The sequence below is a fragment of the Lutra lutra genome, chromosome 13 (genome assembly GCF_902655055.1).
Source record: "Lutra lutra chromosome 13, mLutLut1.2, whole genome shotgun sequence".
Classification (NCBI taxonomy): domain Eukaryota; kingdom Metazoa; phylum Chordata; class Mammalia; order Carnivora; family Mustelidae; genus Lutra; species Lutra lutra.
In genome coordinates this window covers 7,346,029-7,369,574 of record NC_062290.1, presented here as the reverse complement: position 1 = coordinate 7,369,574, position 23,546 = coordinate 7,346,029, and the positions used below count along the sequence as shown (strand labels likewise).

General features: G+C 39.5%; 1 protein-coding gene across 8 annotated transcripts in view; it reads right to left on the bottom strand.

The window, feature by feature from the left end:
• Window positions 1-23,546, bottom strand: part of RFX3 (regulatory factor X3) — a 290,084-nt gene that overhangs the window by 229,440 nt on the left and 37,098 nt on the right. For 2 of the 8 annotated variants that reach the window (XM_047699478.1, XM_047699477.1), the window contains exon 2: window positions 9,211-9,284. The exons of 5 other annotated variants lie outside the window; for them this stretch is intronic. In XM_047699478.1, the coding sequence (XP_047555434.1) occupies window positions 9,211-9,284 (74 nt within the window). Of the gene's footprint in view, window positions 1-9,210; window positions 9,285-22,743; window positions 22,816-23,546 lie in introns of those variants that run through there. One more of the 8 variants, XM_047699481.1, reaches the window with a different exon arrangement.

The following is a 23,546-nucleotide window of genomic DNA, read 5'->3' as shown; positions in this document are numbered from 1 at the left end:
AATCACAAGTGAATGCCCAAAGGTATGCAACTAAGAAAGTATTTTAAAATCTATTAAAAGAAGAAATCTAGCTTACCTCTTACATGGAAATTATTTCTCAGGGCAAGGTTACATTTTCAACTTCTCCCAAGATTCTAACAAATTCATCTAAGGTATTAGTTAATTGACAAAACATTGGGCTAGTAGCTCTTTAACAGCTATAAATCAATATTCAACAGATAAAGTAGTCCTTAAAAAGGGATAACAAAGAGGATTAGGACCAAGGAAGGAAGAGGTGAGCCCAAATAAAATCAGATCCAGGCTTGGGTGAAAAACACAGAGGTCAGTGCTGCTCTTTGCAATGGCCAGTAGAGGCTGCCAATGTACACGGACACGTAGGGCTTCCCTTCCACCCCACAGACACAGAACAAGGTGTCACCAAAACAAAAAAGCATTCGGAGCTCATCACAGAGCATTTTTCAACAGCAGTCACCAAGACTCTTTTCAATCCTAGCTTCTGGGCACGGGTCACAGGAACAAAGGAAATGCAGAGCACTTGGAGCACTTTTGAAAGATGATCACACTCAGCCACTCTGACCAAAGGAAATCATCAAGCCCTACAGGAAAACCTTTCCAGAGATGAAATTCCGGAGATGTGAAAATGGATATTTTCACTTAAGGATAGATACCTCGATTTACAGTCTTTCAAGCAAGCCTCCTCAAATAGATGTATCACTTGGCTTCTTCCAATAAGGTAAATCAGTCACAGCTGAAAATTTTCAGCTACTGGGTACAAGTTGGAACCTGGTCTCCAGTTTGGAAGTATCGATCTTAAATTACAAATATTAACATGCTTAAACGGAATCCCCTCCTCTCCAGCAGTCAGGTGAAATTCTGTCTGTCGGTACCCCCCGACCCAAAGCTGAGAACGTAAACACTCAAATACACCGAGAGGCAATCGCTTTTTAAAATTCATTTGCTGATCTGCTCTACAGGTTTAAGAATTATGTATCTGGCCCTTCGTGAGCTCCAAACACTGCTAGTTCTTTTAGAGAGGAACTCTGCTGTCAATCACTGCTCCGGTCGGCCCCACAAATAAGTGCCGTAGCTTTCACCTGTCACTCCTGTTACACGTCATGTAGGCAGCTTAGCACTAAATCAATTTAAGGAACTGCAGAAGTTAAATACATACATTATTATTACGATGACAGAAAAGGCAATGAATGTCTTGCAGCTCCATTTGTTTTCTTTGTTAAGGAAGAAAAAGCTAATTATCTGTAGCTGTCAACCATGAAGACCCAGACCTATTTAAATCAACATTAGCCTTGGACAACTGAAAACATTTCTCGTATTTTCGCCCGATTGTTTTCTTTTTTGCACAAAAACATAATTTCATGACAAAACGCTAAACATTCTGAGGGACAATGTAAAAACGAGTGGAAAAAATGTAAAGCTACACTTTGGTATCCCTTTTCACAACCAATTTACTATCTCAAAAAACTGCAATACCCATTCTCTAATAAGTATAGCCCAAATTTAGATAAACGTAAAGCCTCTCCGTAAAAATTCATATTAAGAAAATTCAACTTCATGAAAGCCCATAGACTACTGGTTACAATGAAATTATGTCACAGATGATCAAGGAAGAAATTCTGTCCATTTATTTAATTAACAAGACAGAGAAAGAAACACGTCCACAGCTAAAATGCTGATAAGTCACAGAAAATTCACACGGAATCATGGGCTTCTGGTTTGAATATTATTTTCTTTATTTACCGAGCTTTCTCTGGTCCAGTCCCATAAGAATCTAGAAGTAATAAGTCGTTGGTTTTGAATTTTCACTTTTCAGATTTAAGGATCAACTTGTATATTTCCAGGATATCAAAGAAGAATTCAAAGAATATTCTTAATAAGTCCAAAAAAAGCAAACCTATTAGCATCAGTACATAAACTATGGAATAATCTCTTAACATTGTGCTCTTAAAAGTACACAAAGATCATTATTCTTGATTAGGAATTGTAAATACCCATCATGTTTGCTCTTAATGAGTTTTCAGTGATAAAATATTATTTTGTTATTTTTTTTTAGAAGAGACCTTCTCAGGAGAGTATACTTAATAATATTTCATGATCTCACATTTAAAAAACTGCCCACTTAGCTTTCTAATGTATTCTAAACACATGTAACCCCTAATATAAGCAAAAGCAACACAGACAAATTGAAACTCAATCATGTAAGACAAAAATTTGACAAATGGCCCAACACAATTATAGTTTTAAAAATAACAGCTCCAGGGGCACCTGGGTGGCTCAGTGGGTTAAAGCCTCTGCCTTCGGCTCAGGTCATGATCCCAGGGTCCTGGGATCGAGCCCCGCATCGGGCTCTCTGCTCTGCACGGAGCTGCCCCCCCGCCCCCACCCTCTGCCTGCCTCTCTGCCTGCTTGTGATCTCTGCCTGTCAAATAAATAAATAAAATCTTAAAAAAAAAAAAAAAAAACAGCTCCATATGTAACTCCCTAAACTAGCATCAAAGGGAAGCCTTTTCTAACTACACCTGACTCACAACTCTAAGATTCTGGTTTGCCACAACCTCTCCCTTCAATCTTAAGGAATCACTGTTGGAGATGGGGAGAAAAGGTCAAGAACCATTAGTGTAAATAATATAAAAAGGCAACTCATCTCAGACCCCAAGAATCACCTGTGAAAATGGTTACGGTACAGATGTAGACTGCATGGTAGGTGAAGAGGTAGAGTGAAGTAGGTACACCGTACCAAACAGTAAGTACATTTCCCACTGTCCCAAAACTCATAAGTGACACAATCAAGATTCCATCCCAGCTTTTGACACCAAAGCCCAGGCTCTTTTCACAACATGATACTGCCTCCAAGCATAACTTTTTCCTCTGGCTTTACATTTTCAGAAATTTGTATCTATCAAGATTGAGACACGGTTGACACCCTTTACAATTAACCATGCTGGTGACAGTGTTACTCTGTATGCTCATAAACATGGCAGAAATGACAAAAATATGATTGGGAGGGTGCCCTCTGTCTTAAAATAAGGAGGGTAAGATAGACAACCTTCAGGGGTCCTTCTAGCACTAACATTCTAATATTCTTTGGGTTATTTATCTTGCTAAGATTGTTGGGAACAGATACGAAGCCTCTGGCTGTATCTTTTCTAATTTTCTGAAATCTGTTCAAATTATAGTTCCCGAAATCAACAAACTGGTCAATCACAGAACAGTGCCAAATGCAGATCTGTCCTGCTCACAGGTCAGGACGGCTGCGGTCATGTACCAGATGCCACTACAACCACGGCATTTACTTGAACGTCACCATGACTCTGTGATGTGCTGCCTCATCTGGTTCTCAGAACAACCCTGTAATGAAATAAGGCAGGTGATACAATTCTGGCCTCCTTCTACAAGGGTGAAAAACAGACCCAGAGAACTTAAATCACTTGGTCAAGGATCCTTACGGAGCATGGCGAAGGCAAGACTAAAACACGGGCCTCCTGACTCCGAGTCCACAGTTTCTTGTTACTGTTGGCGCTTTGAAATGTATCCCCAAACCCTTTCCATGCCCACCCTGTGTGACCTGGTCTGTCTAAACCTGAACTTCATGGCGTGTAACTGAGCTCGTGAAGGCACTGTTTATGTGTGCTACAGTAACTTACGTGTCCAGTATAAAATTTTCGTTTCCTAACATATTTGTCTTACATTTTCAAAAAGATCCCCACCCACATTTTGAATGATCAAGATTAAGACTTCTAATTACTAGAAAAATCCTACTTAAAGAAAGCCTAATTTGGGAGCTTGTTAAATTAGAAATCAGCTTTCTTTTGGTGGACATCCACTTAATAAGACAAGAGTGTGGTATGCCTGTCTTTAAATCCTCAGAATCTCTCTACCCTAACGCACTGCCATTGCTGAAGGCCAGAATGATCTCGTTTAGCAAAGCTGCTTCTTGCCCTTTCATTAGGTCCTAATCTAAATTAGAGTATAAAGACATAAGGCTCTGTACTTGTGACTGGCTCAGGATAAAGGGCACTGGCTGGCCATGTGGCCTGATGAAGTCCTAGGACACAGAGGGTCTTTTTTGGATTTTATCAGTCTTAGAGCAAGCAATTTATTTTGAGTCAGAAAAATAAAATATAATCTTGGGCCATCTGGTTCTGTAACACTCTTTATTTGTTTAGAAAGGTCACTGTTGTCAAGTTATTGAATGTTATCTCTAGAATTGACAGGAAGAGAGAAGTTTTTAAAATCAGGCCAGGAATATTAAAGTTACCAGATATTAAGATGTAAAGTAGTATTTAAAAGCCTGGGCCTTAGCCTTAGACAGACCACAGTTCAAATCCCAGCTCCACCAACCACCAAATAACCTTGGGCAAATCATCAGGTTTCTTAATCCATTTTTCCCATCCATAGAATCTAGATAACAACACTATCAAGGAATGTTATATAATGGTAACATAATTTAACATATATATTATTAGCTTACAGTTACCATTCAAAAGTTATTCAATAACTATTTTCTGTGTAATTGTGTCTTCTAATTTTTCTTCAGTTTTGCATGAAACCACAATTTTCATTACTTTTATAAACGCTTCTCTGGACAGCAAAGTGGAATTTAAATGCAGACCCGTAATTTATGCTCTGCATATCAAATATGTGGATTGAAAGCCTAATGCTAGCAAAGACTTCACCCTACCTTAAGCATTTAAGCAACATTCATTACTTTTTAAAAATCAAGTTTATAGCAACTACTACTTTCTCGGTGGAACAACTAGACTGCTGTGTCACTGAACAACGAATACAAACCAACAACAATTCCGTATCCTAACACCTTCGGTGGGACTGGACACCGGATGTTGTTACATAACAGTTATTTTCTTTGCATCAGGCAGTCTTCTACTGATGTCTCATCGCCATACTATGACCAACCACTGCAGCAACAAGATGACCCAGAGTCCGCGTAGACAGGTTTTCGGGCCCTGCCCCTTTCTGAGATGAGCCAATGATTTACACATAGATTTGAAAAAGCAGCTCAATCAAAGCTCCATCCAGAATGCTACCAAAAACCGATGTTTTCATTTCAGCAGGTCGGATTCCAGATAAAATTATGCAACCCCTTAACGTATCTCCATATGGGCAAATGCTTCCCTTGCACTTTGGTACAAATGGCCATCATGACGTGTTGAACTGACTTATTCCCACATGTGGCTGGTTTCCCCATAATCAAAGTAGGTACCCTAAGCTGGACCAAAAGCTGTATGTGTCAGGCTAGCAAAGAACATACCTGCCTGTTTTCAACTCATGTACTAGCTGCTATGCAGTTTCCTATTTGGTGTCAACAGTAACAGGCACACATCTTCCCTATGAACTGCTGAGCAGGATCTCTTTTTTTTCCATAATATTGACCTAAAACATGGAGTTTTCAAAACAAATTTCAAGCTCCACGGTCTAGCAAAGAGGACTACTTACAAACCAACAAGCCTAAAACAAGCACACTGCGTTAACAGCTATAAAGATAGACAGAACAGAGAAAGCTATAAGCCTGTATGGAAAAATATATACGAGAAGCTCTCTTGACCGACCTTCATTTACCCAACTTGCTGAATGAAACCACGCTCTCCACTTCCTCTCCAGTGACGGTGAAGATGCGCGGGACATGCTGAAAACTCACAGCCTACCCACTACTCTCCCGAGTGCCCCCATAGTTCTGCTCCCGAGAGTTGAGCTGTGCGCACTCCTAACACCAGTAGTATTTGTTCCAAAACCTCATTAGGGAAGTTTTATTGTTAGTGTAATTAGATAATCTAATTAAATATTAGATCAGCTATGAGAGTAAAAATGAACAGGATTCTATCCTCAAAAACGAAATCAGAAGCTTAGGAAAAACTTAAATGCAAGTCCCTACAAACACTGCTGTTAAAATTGGTAAAAGAAACAGAAAAATGGGGGAAATCTGAAATATAGAATGGTGGTTCTCAAACTTTAGTGTGGAGGCCTTGTGAAAAGAGATGACTTAGCACCACTCCCTTAGTTTCTTTTTCCATAGGTATAGAGTGACCAAGGAATCTGCAGGCTAAGAAATTCCCATGTGATGCTGCTGGTCTGGGAACCACAGTGAGAACCACTGCTTTTCAGTTCTCTGAAATTTAAAGCATGAAAGTAACAACATGTAAACTGGAAAGGATTTGTTATGAACGCTGATTAATGAAAGACTTGTTCCAATCAGCAAACCTAGGCTACAGGGAAAGGCTTGGTCCTAATCAAAGGACAGTTTATAAGTTTTAAGTTAAAACAGAAATGTTAATGAGATGTATGCATCTCTCTCTTTTTTTTTTTAGAACCTACTGTTTTTGTTTTGTTTTGTTTTGTTTTTAAGATTTTATTTATTTATTTGACAGAGAGAAATCACAAGTAGGCAGAGAGGCAGACAGAGAGAGAGGAGGAAGCAGGCTCTCTGCTGAGCAGAAAGCCCGATGTGGGGCTCGAACCCAGGACCTGGGATCATGACCTGAGCTGAAGGCAGCGGCTTAACCCACTGAGCCACCCAGGCACCCCAAACCTACTGTTTTAAATGACATTTTCAATCAATGGGCAAACTGAAAAACTGAGAAGACATCTGTCAGCTATGGGTCATTTAAGTACCACAGGAGTATGAAAATGCTTTCACCTTCACTGTAAGAGGGGAAATTCTAACAGGATAGCCTCCTTGGTGAAGACTTCCTAAAATCACAAGCTCAAAATATCAATGAATCCTTTGTGAACATTAATAAAAGGAAACCTCATTTAGAATGGAGTTGGGAGTCAGCAGGGGCAGCTCTCAGGCCCTACCCCTCCTCTTCAGTTGCAAATTCAGTAGGAAGAGACCATAACCTTGCAGGCACACTACTTTCCTATTCCAGAAGGAGGAAGGCTTCTTCCTTTCCTGGCAACAGTGGAGCCAACGAGAGACATTCACAACCCAGCCAATGAGAAGCCACCATACCTCCAACTCCCAGTTTACTGCAAAGGGCTTTTTGTTGATTAGAGCCCTCCAAATTGACCCTTTCCTCCATAAAAGAACATATCTCCCCTTTGTTTCCCGGACTTGCCAATGGTTTTACCATATCTTGTACCTCCTAGACTGCAAGTCTCTGCTATTCCTGAATAAACCCATTTTCACTAGTAAAATAACTGGTGGTTTTATTTTTAATATTAACACCTTTAAAATAAAAGGTTAAGTAAAACAATCCAATTTCCAGATAGGACTTCTGACTCAGAGAAGAAAAGAAACCTATCCGAAGGTGTAATTCGGTCAAGTGACTATGTCAAGACTTGAATACAGACCTGCCCCCCAATTCAGTGTGTTTTCCCCCAATCTTACAACAACACAGTATAATCTTTGGCAGAATCAAAGGCAGGTTAGAAACAACACTGGGGACCCAATCAATGTAAATGTCTGTGAAACATAAAATGCTCACACTTACGCAACTGTGAAGACTAGATGGACTAAAGCATTAATAACTGTTACCTTGAACATTACCACAGACATCATCTATAATCTGTACTTACTATTAATTGTCTAGACAGGATCATCAAATATAGGGCCCTGGAAGGTAGCTGGTCTACCAGCACTGAAGCAAAGCTTTTGGCAATACAACTCCACTTGGGCAAGAAATCTGTGGAGAATGGATGACAGAAAGATTCACAAGCAGATGCAGCAGGGCAAGTGAAATGGAGACAACCAATGTTCAGACAGAGTCGAAGAAGCACATTAGTTACACATCAAGGTCATGCGTCTACACATGGAACACTTACGGACTTCTCGGAAACAAGAGCGGAGCCAGTCCAGTGACAGTAGTCCCTAAACTTGCCTTTAAAGCAAGTCTATCTTCTTAGAAATTAGAAAAAAAAAAATAGCAGCTTAAGTTTGTCTTTTTTTTTTTTTTTAAAGATTTTATTTATTTGACAGAGAGAGATCACAAGTAGATGGAGAGGTAGGCAGAGAGAGAGAGAGAGGGAAGCAGGATCTCTGCCGAGCAGAGAACCCGATGTGGGACTCGATCCCAGGACTCTGAGATCATGACCTGAGCCGAAGGCAGCGGCTTAACCCACTGAGCCACCCAGGCGCCCTTAAGTTTGTCTTATAAGGTAGTAATATGTTCATGTGGTATCATATGAATTCCAGAAGTAAAGAGGACCAGCAGTAAGGACCTAGGAATGACTAGAATAGCCACTGTTAAAGAGGAAGGAAGGGCGGGAGGGAGGGAAGGAAGGAGGGAGGGAAAAGAGAAAAGAAAAGAAAAGAAAAAATACAAAAACAGAAAATAACAAGTGTTAGCTAGGATATGGAGAAACTGAAATGCTTGTACACTGTAGGAATGTAAACTAGTGTAGCCACCATGAAAAACAAAAGGGAGGTTCCTCAAAAAATTAAAAACAGACTTAGCATATATACGATCAAGCAATCCCACTTCTGGATATAGATCCAAGAAAGCTGGAAACAGGATCTCAAAGAGATACTTGCGACTCTGTGTAATCGCAGCATTATTCATGATAGCCAAAAGGTCAGGCAACCTAAATGCCCATCAGTGGAAGAATGGATAAAGAAAATGCGGGATACACATACAATGAAACACTATACAGTCTTAAAAAAGAAAAAAAATCCTGTCAAATGCTACAACATGGATAAACCCTGAGGACATTATGCTAAGTGAAACAAGACAGTCACCAAACAAACAAACAAACAAACACTGTATGATTCCACTTAAATGAGATATCTCAAGTTGTCAGACTCAAAGAAACAAAGTAAAATGGTGGTATCAGAAGTGAGGGGAAGGTACTCAGAAGGAGGGGAGGTACTCTTCAGTGGGCCTAAAGTTTCAGTTTTATAAGATGAAAAATTATAGCGGTCCATTGTACAACAATGGGCATATAGTTAACACTAATGAACTGCACACTTAAAAAGTTACTATGATTTTTAAAAACTAGGAATAAAAATGTCTCCAAAAAGGTACTAAGAAAAAAAGTACTTGAAATATTCACTATAACTTGCTTAAGAGAACAAGAGAGTCTCACAAGAGCAGATTCCATTTTAATCATTGTAATCTCTTAATAACACTAGTTTCTGTAAGATTCGAGGGATCTATGACTTAAATGTGTTATTTGTAATGGAAAAGAGGTATGCCACATCGGAATTACTTGGAGGCCTTTAAAAATATTACTTATTCTCACCCAGAGAGATGTTCCCAGTTGAGTGAGCCATCACTACAGATGCAACTGTGCTATATTCTTCAACTGTGCTGGGACTGAGAACAGATTGAGAATTTCATTTTTAAATGATTGTTTAAATCAGCAGTAAGAAAATACAATTTCATCACTTCTCCTATAATAAGGAAATTACAAGTATTGTTTGATATATTAAACTGTCTTCATATCATAAAGCTAAATATCGGTTTTATTTTCTGAAGCATACGTAATATATTATCACTGTGGTAGCTCTACACTGCAACGAACAATTCTTGTGATGACATTGGATCTCCACGGAACTGAGCACCCATGGAGAACAGCATCAACAAACAAACAGAAAATGCAGATAGAAATACCTCTCAAGGCTTCTGAAATATTCTGCCCAGAACATTTCTCCATTCAACAGCACTTCCCTATGTGCATTTATCTCCAGATGCATTTTTCCCAGCATCTACTCTGCTCTCCAGAGCGCTTTGCTCATCTTTTCTTTTCTGCATTTAGAGGAAGGAAAAGGACTCAATTTTCCATACCCAAGCTTTCAGTAACAAAATAAAGGGTATCTCTCATTAGCATAGGCTACTGTTTCATCTCCAGGGAAACAAAGCTACAGCTGCAGAACCAAGGGTTAATAGAATCACACTGACTTCACTTTGGTGCATTTTCCTTATACCATATTTTAAAAATCTATTGGTAAGTGTCTGGTGGTATCACAAAATCAAGCCCCATGAAAGGATCCATGAATGGAAACACTCCGTTGGTAACATTTCCTTAAAAATTAGACGATTATTTAACATGGACGTTACTTCATAACTTCTATTCTACAAGAGTATATTGGAGCTCAGGAAATTGATCTCTCAATTCCTGCCTACTTTGGTGTTAAACAAATATTTTCTGGGGTGCCTGTTGCATTCCCTTGTCCTTTCTTTCACTACCCTTTTTGAGTTATTTTCTTGGTGGTTGCCCTGGAAAATACAAGGATTTTTTTTTTTTTTTTAAACAAGGATCATTTTAACTTAAAACATTCTGATCTGGATTAACACTAACTTCATTTCAGTAATAATTAAAAACTTTCCTCTGACATCCATTTTTTCCCTTCCTTTTTATTATTATTGCCAAGCAAACTACCTCTTTATACATCATAAGCCCATCGGCATAGTTTTACTATTATTGCCGTATGCAGTTATCTTTTAAAACAGGAGAAAAAAATTATAAAGACAAACGCATTTGTGTACTTTCCTATGTATGTCTTTTGTAGTAACTATGTAGTTACCTTCATCCGTGCTCCTTACTTCTTCACGTGGATGACAGTTTACTGTCTAGTCCTTTCTAGTTTACTGCCTGTTCTTTCATCTCAACCTGAAGCAGAACTTCCCTTGATATTTCTTGTCGGGCAGGTCTGCCAACACTAGAAATTCTTCAGGTTGTTGTTTTGTTTGATTCGATTTGTTGTTTTTGTTGTTGGTGGTGGCTGGTTTGGTTTAATGTCTTCATTCTTCTCCCACCACCTTTCAAAGAGAATTTAACTGGATACAGAATTCCTAATTGAGAGTCTTTTTTCTTTCAGCACTTTGAAAATGTCTTCTAGCCTCCATGGTTTCTGATAAGAAGTCAGCCACTCATCTTACTGAGGATCCCCCTTTCATGCCAACTTACTTTTCTGTTGGTGCTTTCAAGATTTCTCTGTCCTCCACTTTTGTAAATGGGACTATGATGCATCTAAGTGTGGATCACTTTGGGTTTGGAGTCTATGGAATTTCTTTAATGTGCAGATTATTATTTTTCAGCAAGTTTGGAAAGTTTTCTGACATTATTTCTTTATATATTCTTCCTGCCTCTTTCTTTTGTTCTCCTCCTTCTGGGCCTCCCAGTATGCATACGTTGGTACCCTTGACGGGGACCCACAGGTCTCCTGGAGCTCTGTTTATTTTTATTCCCATTCTACTCCCCACACTAGATAATCTTTATTGAGCTACCTTTAAGGTGACTAAGTCTTCTGCCAACTCATATCTGCTCTTGAACTTCTCTAGGGAATTTTTGATTTCCGTTATCATACTTTTAAACTCCAGAATTTCTATATGGTTCTGTTTAAGTAATTTCTAGGTTTACTGATAGTCTTTTTGGCAAGATACCATTCTCATACATTCCTCTAATTCTTCAGACATGGTTTCATTTAGTTCTTTCAACATATTTATAATAGCTGAAAGTATGTGTCTCTGAAGTCCATATTTGGGCTCCAAAGGGACTTTTTTCTAATGGCTGGGTTTTTTTTTTTTTCTTCTTGTGTATATGGAACACTTTCCCATTTCTTAAATGCCTCATAATTTTTTATGAAAAACTGGACATTTCAGATATTTTAACAACTCTGGTACCAGAATCCTCCATGCTGCTCTGCCAAGATTTTTTTTTTTTTAAGATTTTATTTACTTGACAGAAAGAAAAGAGAGCACAAGCATGGAGGAGGGGCAGAGGGAGAGGCAGGCTCCTGCTGAGCAGGGAGCTCCATGCGGAGCTCGATCCCAGGACCTCAGGATCATGACCTGAGCCAAAGGCAGACGCTTAACCAACTGAGCCACCTACATGTTCCCTGCCCAGATTTTTTTTTTTAATCACTGGTTTTGTTGTTCTTATTCTTTACAGTGCTGCTAGTTTAGCTTTTTAATGAACTAATTCTGCAGATTCTATACCCCCTAAGGTGTGTGTGGCCAGGAGTTTTTGGCTAGATTTTTTAAGTTCTTTTTTTTTTTTAATTTTTAATCCTATCTTCCTAGGAGTCACACCTATATCTGTATTATAATTTAATGGTCAGCCACTAGTTAGTCAGAAGACTGCCTTAAATGCCTTGCCTGAATGTCTTCTGCCCTTTGCCAAAGATATCCTTGGGAGAAGTCACACCTTCTGACTATACACCAGATAAGACAGTCCTAGCTTCCACTTGCTGCTTCCCCAGAGCCCCAAGATCAGAGAGGACCCTCCACTGTCCCAGGTCTTTCCTAGAAACGTGCACAGCCTTGCACAAAGCGCAACCTTTCAGAGATCCAGGAACACGGTGGCGTTTTTTCAGAGTTTCATACGGTTGGCTAATCCTCCAGGATTTCCTTTGGAATCCCCAGCCAGGCTCTGCTTTGCCTCAACGGAATAAAAGCCTCAGGCGGTGGAGACATTGCCAACACTCGCTGTGGTTTCAGCAAAGCCCTGGGGTCTTTTCCTTCCCCCAACTCAGCGGAGCTCTGAGTCAAATCAAATAGCCAACCACTCTCTGAGAATACAGTTTTCCCAGGGAGCCTCAAGTTTGGACAAAATAGTAACTGTGCTCTGGAGATGGCCCTTCCAATGGGTCTCCAGAAGTGGTCGGATCTCTGTCGGATGGGCAAGGAGGAGGGACGGAAGCAAACACGAGCTAAGACATCACAGATCCCACTGTCTTCCAGGTTTCCATACTTTTTTCTCTCGGGCAGATGATTTTCAGTTCATTCGCTGGCTTTAGTTAACTGGCAGAATTCTGAAATAGTTGACTTTAGGGGTTGTACCCATATTTTTGCTGTTGTTGGGGGACAGCAAGGGCTTGGAGGCCCTTACTCCACCAATCCGGAAGCCAATCAGGCTCTGCATTATTTTACACCTATTTTCACATAAGATAAAAAAGCATTTTAACCAAAAAAAAAAGGGGGGGGTTAAAAAAAATGATAGCCTGCAGTCACTCAGACTGACGTGCAAGAGGAAACCATACACGCAGGAGCGGCACCTCCCTGTAGGACATCTCTCCAGGTAAGTAGTGTGTGCAGGATCAAAATTAAGGTGGCTACTGGCCTTAGCCCCTCTCGGCCCCAAAAGGCCTCCTGAGTCTTTTTTGGAGAAAAGGAACAAGTTCAAGGGAGGCAGAAAGGCTATTCCATCTTGTCTTGCTTGGCTGACCTAGGCCAAACCCAATTCAGTTCCGACAAGGATCAAGAGCACCACAGACAGTGGGAGTAGGACAGGTAATAGCAAAGAGGACTCAGACACCTGAACACAGGAAGCACCCTTATCTCCTGAGATTTCTCTGGAGGAACTCAGCACACAGAAATCAGGTTCACCTGAGAATCACCCACTATCAGCCAGACCCATGTCATTAAGACAAAGTAAGAGGAGCTTCTGGAAAGGAAGTTATTTATCACTATTATCTCTAACACTGCCTGCTATTGGCAAGCCAGGGGAAGTCCAAAACCATCACAATTGTTATTTTCAAGAACATTCTTGTAATTCTTTTGCTTTTCTTTAAGATTTTATGTTTAAGTAATCTCTACACCCGACGTGGGGCTCAAACTTGCAACCCCAAGGTCAAAGAGTCACCCGCCCTACTGACAGAGCCAGCTGGGTGCCCCTTCTTTTGTTTTTCTTATTGCTGAAACCACCCCAAAACCTACTGCTCAAAAAAACAGCCACTTTATCTGCTCATAATTCTGCAGTTAGGGCTGGGCTCAGCTAGGCAGTTCTTCTGCTCATCCTGCTGGTGGAGAGTCACAGGAATGCTTCCAGCCAGCAGGTAGGAACGGGGCTCAGCTAGAAGACTGGGCTTCTCTCTTCTCTCCGTGTCATCTCTGGGCCTCTCTCTCTTCACATAGCCTCTTTTCCACATAGTCTAAGACGGTAGGTATCTAGGTATCTCACATGATGGGTCAGGTGTCCCAAAAACCCAAACACAAAAGCTCCATGGCCTTCTTAAGGCTTGTATCCAGACCCGGAAAAGCTTTAATTCTGTCATATTCTGCTGGTTAAAGTAAGCTACAGGTTCAGTGCAGACTGAAAAGGGAGGGACTTTGCAAGCATGTGAATGCCCAGAGGTGTGGTTCACTGCTAACTGCCGTCAATGCACTTGACACCTAACACATTAAGGCCAACGTCCAGATGACGGCAAGAGGAGCAACCACAAGAAACCACAAAATGGCTAAGCTGAAGGTAAACAGGGCATTTACAGGCAGAGTCCATTTTCTGTTCCTTCCCACACTGAGGGTCAGTCTGGGTTCACTAAGATTTTTAATTATGGATAGAAGGAAAATATAAACCTAATTAATCACTTACAAGCCACATGACCTAGGACAACTCAATCATTCTCTCAAAGCCTCAGCTCCTCAATTATAAAATGAAAAATTTTATGAGCCCTGCCTATCCTATAGTAAGACCGTACAGGACAAGTAAGACAAGAAATGAAGCAAGTATATTATTTATCTGATAGGATCCTAAGTATAGTCAACCTAGCTAGGCTCCATCCTATTAGTAAAATCATAATAATCATAGTTAATTATCCCATATGCTAAATTACTACCACAGCAATGATAGTATACATCATAGTGGGCTGCTATTACACTGTATTGTCTTACTATGAAAAATAATGACATTAATACTGACTATGGTTTAGTGTTGCCTAATTATATGTCAGGTGTTGCTAGGTAAACCATAACTAACCCTTACAATAATTCAACAAGGTAGGTATCATCCCTCTTTTTACAAATAAATAAAATGAGTCCAGAAGTTCAATACTTTGAGTGACTTACTCAGGGTCACACAACCAGTATGCAGGAAATCCATTATGAACGTTTAAGGTATGATAAGCTCATAACAGATACTTGTCAAATTAAAAACAAAGTCGGGCTATCTGACTTTAAAGTGAGTCTTCCAACTATATCAAAGTATCTCCCTCTCACAATCTCTATTTTTATATATGGCTACCGAAACTGTAATCACAGCAAACTTATCTAATTAACATGAGCAATCTATCACCTTCCTCATCTGCACAATGGTTTCCCATCTGGAAAAGCACCTTCCTTTTTTTTAAACATCTAATCTTTAATCCATCTATACTGAGACATTATGGGTTATAATGTGGGAGTACCAAATGAAAAAAAAAAAAAGTGATACATATACAAGCTAAAACGTCCCTAAAACAAACCCCTCAAAATAGCAAATGTTTTTAAATGGGAAAATACGGACAGTATGAATGACAAATAAAAACCTATATCCTGGGGCGCCTGGGTGGCTCAGTGGGTTAAGCCGCTGCCTTCGGCTCAGGTCATGATCTCAGGGTCCTGGGATCGAGTCCCGCGTCGGGCTCTCTGCTCAGCAGGGAGCCTGCTTCCCTTCATCTCTCTCTGCCTGCCTCTCTGCCTACTTGTGATCTCTGTCTGTCAAATGAATAAATAAAATCTTTAAAAAAAAAAAAAAAAACCTATATCCTTATACTATGAAGAGATCTTGAAATTTAAAAAAAGAAAAGACAATGACCAACAGGAAAATGGGTTAACAATACAAATGGAAATGAACAGAAAAAATGCAAATGACTAGTAAATATACTTTTCAAAAGTTTTGCCATTAATAATCAAAGGAACACAAATCCAAGTGAGACTTTTTTTAAAACTATAGGATTGGCAAAAAAACAAAACAACAAAAAAAAAATTACAAAGATTAATCATACCCAGTGTAAGAAAGCATGCAAAGAAACAAAAACATTAAAACACTATTCTTGGGGGACCTGGGTGGCTCAGTCCGTTAAGCATCTCACTCTTGATTTTGGCTCTGGTCATTATCACAGAGTTGGAAGATCGAGCCCCCAACCCCCTCAGGGTGGGAGGTCAGGCTCCATGCTCAGTGTGGAGTCTGCTTAGAATTCTCTTCCTCTCTCTCCCTCTGCCCCTCCCCTTCCCTGTGCACACCCTCACACTCAATACACATGCACTCTCTCTCTCTCTCTAATAAGTAAATAAATAAATCCCTATTCTTAAAAACCAAAAACACTATTCTTGACAGTATAAAATGGCATGAGCTTTCTAGACAGCAATCTGGTAGTTCAAAAAAACATGCAAGATATACCCAGCCTTCTACCCAGTAATTCTACTCCTAACAACTCATATATAAAAGGAAATTGAATGTTGAACAAAGAGGTATACACAATAATTAATTGTAACACTGAACTCTAGGATACCACCTAAATGCTAGCTAGAGAATTGTTTAAACACATTCATACAATGGCACTAAAACCGTCTTTTCATATACTATGAAAAAAATGTCAATGAGTGTCCAAGTTAAAAAAAAACAAAACAAAACACAAATTGTATGATCCAGTTTCTAAGAGGAAGTGCACATATTTTTGTAGTTGAAGGGAGAGGATGTGCACATGTGTGAGCAGAAGTTCAGAGTGAGAAACAAGGCACTAGGAGATGAATCCTAAGACAGGCCAGTGATCTTAAGAGCAGATGTGATGTCATCGTTGAACAGAATGCTGATTTTTTTTTTTTACTTTCCTCTCTGTACCTTTCTGTGATTTCTGAATGTTTGACATTAAGCATGCATAAATTTTGAATTCATAACACAATAATTTCCATTTAAAATAATCTCAACTATCATAACCGTGAGTTCTGTTGGCTTTCAAACATTATTACTTTTACTATAAAATACTAATTAAAAGCAATGGATAGGGATACTGAGTGAAAATTTACATTTATTCCTCTTTCAAATGACAAATTAAAAAATCAGAAGCCCTCCACAGGATTGTCTTCACTCACAAATTATTACTGAAATTTCTTTTAAAAGGTCACAGGAGACAAACCATAAGAGACTCTTAATCTCACAAAACAAACTGAGGGTTGCTGGCGGGGGGCAGGGGAGGGAAGAGGGTGGCTGGATTATGGACACTGGGGAGGGTGTGTGCTATGGTGAGTGCTGTGAAATGTGTAAGCCTGATGATTCACAGACCTGTACCCCTGGGGCAAATAATACATTATATGTTAATAAAAATATTTTTTTTTAAAAGGGATCACTGAAAAAAGACAGTGAGGCAGGAATGTTGAAGTACCATAAAATATGCCGAACGTCAGTGTGCTATATTATACGTCTGAGCAATAACTTGCAGATGTAAAGACCTGGATTGATTTGATTCGACAAAGAAATCCAGCATCATGTGGTATTTTAACTTGGTTGCTTATTAACTTAACCTCATTATTTACACAGTATAATGAGAATTCTCAATTAGCCATGGGTAAGATTATCCACAACTAATCTTGCTTTACAGTTTGGCCACTGTGAAGTGTAAGCAGTTTAGTGATTTGCTTTGTAGATCTCTCAGTTCTGTTTACTTTGCATGAAGCTAGGAGTCTACAAAAAACAAATGCTTAAAATCAATTATTCAACTTGGATAGTAGATGGGTAAGTGGGCAGCTGTTATCCTCAGGGCTGAGAGTCTGAATATCACCCACCATTACCCTGTCCTCCGCCTATGAACTTTGGAAACCTTTGGAGCCATTTTGGTCATCACAGTGATTGGGGAGGAGGCGAGGTTATAATGTCATTTGGGTCCGCAGATGCTAAAGTGTGCTGTAACATAGGGCACCCCACAAGAACTATCCCATCTACATGGGCAACAGTGTCCCTAATGAGGGACCATGATTTTCTTGTTCAGTGTTATACTTCTAGCCTAATACACAGCAGGCATTAAATAGTTATGTGTTTGAGTACAGTCAAAACAAGCAATTTCCAACACTAAGTGAGATACAAATAAAATAAAATAATAAGGAGTGACAAGGAGGAACCAGAGAGTTTTCTATCTTGACCTGAGACAGCCCTTTGTGGCTGAGCTCCATTATACTTAGGGAAATTCTATGATGAGACACATCTATACCCCAAATATGTAGAAAACCATAATAGTCCACACCCAAATACAAATTATAAGAGGATTATCTTCCATCATGGATATACAGATACACGTTTTCCTCTGTTAGCAAAGATGAGCAATTATGTCAACTCAAGACAGGTGTCAACCAAGCTCAATCCTGCCTTGGCAAATGAGTAGCAAAACAGCACATGGTTTAAGAGTAAGACTGCTGCATTTAAATTTGGCTCTACAACGCATCACCTGAGTAACTGACTTAACATCGTAACACACCGTCGAACCTTGGCGATTTATTCAACATCTTCTGAATTCTCCTCTCCTCTACAAAACGGCATAATGAAACAGGTTCACGGCCTCCTATTCTAAGCCCCCAGCCAGAAATGTCACATGTCTCAGAATTTTTTCTTAATTTTGGAAAGTAATACCATATATACAGAACACCCCATCAAGGGTGGCAAAACTTTGGTCATACAATCATACACACTGACATTTCTGCAGCTAAACAGATGAATGTTCAATTTGTGGGATAAATGAAGACCCTGAAGTAGCCTTCTCTCATCCGGTTCAGGCCCTGCAGCTACATTAGCTTTACCCAAACTTCAGGAAACTGGTGATTTTCAGAGCCTTTGAACTTCAGGAGCATATGTAAGAGATCATGGATCTGCAGTACCTACTTCCCTTGGAGAGACAGCATGACAATGAAGTTCTTATTCATCCCAGTGCCTGGCACAGAGGTAGCACTTAATATTGGTCACTATTCCAAAATGTTAACTAGTTACTCAATGAGATACAAGATCCTGCAAACCAGCTAAGGGATTTAGCTGACTTGTGTTAGACCAGGGTGGGAGGAGGTAGGATAGGGGTAAGCACAGGTCAGAAGGGAACCTAAGACAATTACGCTAATTAAAGTAAAACAAAATGACAGTTTACTGCCCATAAATTGCAAGACAATAATGCATGTGTCACACTGAACTCTTAAGTAAACATTAACTTCCTTTCAAAAACAAGGAGTTTCTTCAGGAGTTAAGATCTAAAGATACTTAACTTCTGCTTCACATGTGGTTTCGTACTTATAACTCTAAACAGTTTTCTTCCTAAAAGTGGGTCTGGATAGTAAAGATTTTGCTCCAGGTAGGACCAAAACTGGTTTCTCCTTAATGTGGGGGGGGGCAAAATTTGAGAAGTTAAAGAGTAAATGGAAAAAAGTATGTTGAATGAACCCTATCTCCCCAATGACCGAAGTTCAATTTGCCCCTTCCTCACCTCCCTGTTGTATTGGCTTTCCTGACCCAAACTCCTAGAAAAACTGTAAGACTGAACATGAAGAATGAAGAGAACCATCATTTGTCAAGTACTACTTGGTACCAAGCTGGGCTGTGTACTTCCCACGTACCCCTATTTTCACAGTCTACAAGGCAACAGTTATTCTCTTCATATTAGTAAGAATATTGAAATGCTAAGTGGGTGAACCATGATTCCAACTCAGGTTTGGCTAACTCAAAAACCCACGGGCTATCTGCACTAGACCACCTCGTCAGAGGATATGGAACTTTTCTCACTTTCTTGACTATTATCTTCCTTTGTATTTTTCTATCCTTTTTTTTTTTTTTTTTTTAGGATTTTATTTATTTGACAGAGAGAGATACAGCGAGAGAGGGAACACAAGCAGGGGGTTAGGGCAGAGGGAGAAGGAGACCCCCCACTGAGCAGGGCACCCGATGCAGGGACCCTGGGATCATGACCTGAGCCGAAGGCAGACACTTAACAACTGAGCCACCCAGGCGCCCCTTCCTTTATATTTTCCTATCAAATATTTTTTAAGTGCACATAATAATATGGGATTTATATTCTCTCTCAGAGTAAGGGCATTTTAGTTGTTTCTATGATCCCAAACTGAAAATGTACTTACAATTTTATCTTGTCTCTGAAAAAATAGAGACCTCCATAAATTACCAGCATCACCTTTAGTTTAAGAATATATTTATATACATATTACATTGTGTTTTCAATAAGCAACACAATTATATTCAAGGAAGTTTCAGGTTGGTAGAGATTTTAAGGCTAAAATATCTATTTAGTTGAGTAACTAACCATTTGGGTCATAAAGATTTTTATGGGGTATGAGCTTCCAAATGTCCCTCTATTGCCACTTCAGAACTTAATGACCTTTTAGGGAGTGTCTTCTTTATGACAAATTAAAATTGCCCCTTCTATAACTTAAGCTCATTCTACTTAGGTTGGACTTTCAAGGACGTAATTTAAGGCTCTTTCTAACGTACTTGTCATTTTGCTGCTTTATTATTTTTACCCAAAAGTTTGTAACAAAAAATAAATAAATAAAGACAAGTACAAATGAATTTAAAAAGATTTCAAGGTGTTTCTCCCCCTCTTTCTCTAAACTAAACATGTAACTTCCAGGAGTCGTTCCTCACTCCTGCCAAAGCCCATTTTGCTGCCCTTTCCAGTGCCTCTCCAATGGCTCTGTGTCCATAATGAGCTATGGAGAAAATAATTGAACATTATTAATTTAAAGTGTTCAGTTTAGCACTCTAAACTAAAAGTTCAATGACCTAAGTTTAAGAAAAAGAATACTCCAGAGTCATGTTCATTTTTAAAAGTACAAAACTGTTGACACATATTCAATTTGTAGAATGCTATGATTTGAGTTCAGACAATTACTCTCATCTTGAATGTCTGTGATTAACTTTTAACCATTATTAAATTTCATGATGTTTCAGCTGGACCACTGAGGGGATTTATCTTCTATTTGCAGATAAGTAATTCTATAATAAGTAATTACAGTAAGTAATATTGTACTGTTACAATACAATGAGGCTTAAATGCATACTTGAGTAAGGGGAAAACATACTTTGGAATCTATTATTAACGAAGACTTTAGAACTCTATATGATGAAGGAACCACACTTTGACCCTGTTAGCATTACTACCACTATCAATGCTGCTCTACCCTAGAATTTTTAAGGCTCTATACACACAAAGAACTTACGGAAATCACTTTTAAGAACTACTGTACTTAACTACCAGACTTGGGATCATGAAATACACTCAATATTTTAAACTGTATTAAAAATGATATTGCTTATTCCTGTCACTTTATGGCCAAGACAAGATATATTTAATATGGACAGCTCATACTTTAGTTTTTATAAATTTTTATATTTTTTAAACTATACTATTTTAAAACCAATCATCATTGGCCCCGGTCAAAGTGTATCCTGTATTCTATGGTTAATTCGGTAAATATTGGTGGAAGAGAAAGAGAAGTCAAGGAAAACGCCAAGAGCCTAATTCATGTTTCTATACTCCCAACGCCAGTATGAAAAGATGGATACAACCTCTATCACAGCTTCCAGCAGGATGTAAGAACAAGGCAAGAGGCAGAGTGTGCTAGTCTAACTTAGAGTCCGTGCACAAAGGGAAGCAGGAGAGGGCAGTGGCTCTGAGGCCCCATCTTCAAATGAACCTGCTCTCCAGGCCACCAACATCCCCAAGGGTGGCTCCTGAAGAACTTTTCTGGTTGGAAAATATAATTTGAAAACTACCCATACAGTGGATAAGAATCTCAGAGGAAGAGTCACAGGGCCTGGGCTCACATGCTAGATCTCTGTCTACTAGCTCTGAGCTTCAGAGGTATTTCTTAACCTCTCTCAGTCCTAGTTCCCGTAACCTCAACAGGGAGACAACCCCTACCCTGTATGATGACGACAAGCTGAGAAAAGCTAAGTAAGATGGGAAACACACAAAACAAGCTTGTCAGGTGTCATCTACTATGCGAGTGTGAAATACAGTATGATCACTGTTTTATATGCTGTGTTATATGTAAAAACACTTTCCCTTCCCTACCACTCCCCCTTATCAAGGCAACTTCCTTATTTCACAGACAACAAAGAGGTCCAGTGCTACCAAAATGAAAGGAGGTCCAAAAATTGGATTAAAAAGAAAAAAGTTGGAAGAACAGACACATATAGAATTGTTCTCCACTGCTTCTCCAGATGACTCAAGGTCAGTTCATCTCCCACTACTTTCCAAGAGAAGGACTCCACTGATACATCTATTAGTTATTTTAAATGTCCTCTGAGCTATTTTAAATAAACCTTATTTGTAAACACTTGTAGAAATACACAAAATACACAAAAAAACTCTTTTCTCCAAGCCTATACTAGCTTTCACAATTATTAGGTATGATATCAACATCCATATCAGATGCCCTCAATCATGAAAACTGAATAATAAGGAAAAACTTCAAATTCACTTGTTTTATACAGACAACTCAAACAGCTTGAGATTTCTGGTAGAGATTTCTGGTAAGACTTCCCTAGAGGTGGTATTTGGAAGGGCGGGTCTTCTCTTTAATTACACTATCTGTGGCAAAGCTCTGGAATTAGAACTCCTAAACATAAATACACAATTTTTGGTTACAAATCATGTTACAAAGACCTTGAGACACAAAGCTACTCAATATATTTTTCTTGCAACTTTATATCCATAACAAAATATTGGGAAATGTATAGGAGAATTTCTGATGCAGCCTGTGGAAAACTTCAACCACAGGACTGAGATGAAGGATACTGCTCCAGCTTATTACTCTTGAATCTTGGTTAAGTCTCTTACTCGGTAGATTGTGTGATTATCTTCCCACAGAAGCTGAAGATTAAAGACATATTAAAATAGCAATGTTTTATCATATTGAATGGGCTGACAACTGCATTTCAACCATTGGAAATCTAAGTAATGTGGGTGCAAACATAATCTCAAAGACCAATGATGACGAACAGCTTACGCGCACTCAGACTCGACACTATCCCTCTGATGCCGGCCCCCACCACTCACCTGACCCCTACCCCTGCTCTTTTCACCTTTCTGAATGCCAGTGGAAGGCCTCTCTTTAAAGGACCCTTGTAGCGGAAGCGGAAGTCCACACACCAAAGTGCTTGCCTTCCTACATACCCACCCATTATTGAGTAGGAGAATTATGACATCAGCAGCATGTTCGCCCACATCCCCTGACGCACACGCTACCATGTCACAGGATGGATTTCCTAAGAATAGCTGCTATCTTTTACTACCTTTAATTTGAATTTATTCTGATACAGGCTTGATGTTTGGTGATCTAGGAAACAACAGTGGAAATGCACGTGGCATTTAGTTGCTCTTTCGTTGACTGCCATGTTAGAATGCCAAACCCAGACACCATGCAGGGTCCCACACAGGTACTAAAGGGGTGGGAAAAGACTAACTCAACAGTCTCAGATTTATGCTCCTGGTAAACCAGCCTGAGCAGCACCTAGAATTTCACGTCGCCAGAGCTGTTAGTTAGAAGTGTGTGTTAGTGCACAACTTTCAATGCAGCCTGCCTTTAATCCTACTTGGGGCAGGGCTGGGGAGATGGGTAGGTGGGAGGGGTTCTCTTGTGCTTTCCACAGGCCTATGGAAAGCTAAGCTATCCAAAGTATTTACAAATAACTGTAACCAAGGGCACCCGGCTGACCCAGTCAGTTGAGCATGCAACTCTCGGTCACAAGGTCATGAGTTCAAGCCCACACTAGGCGTAGAGCTCACTAAATAAATAAATAAAATAAAAAGTAATCACAAGCAGTGAAAGAAAATAAAGTTCCTCACCATATGAACCATTGCCAACCATCAAGACACGAAAAACCAATCC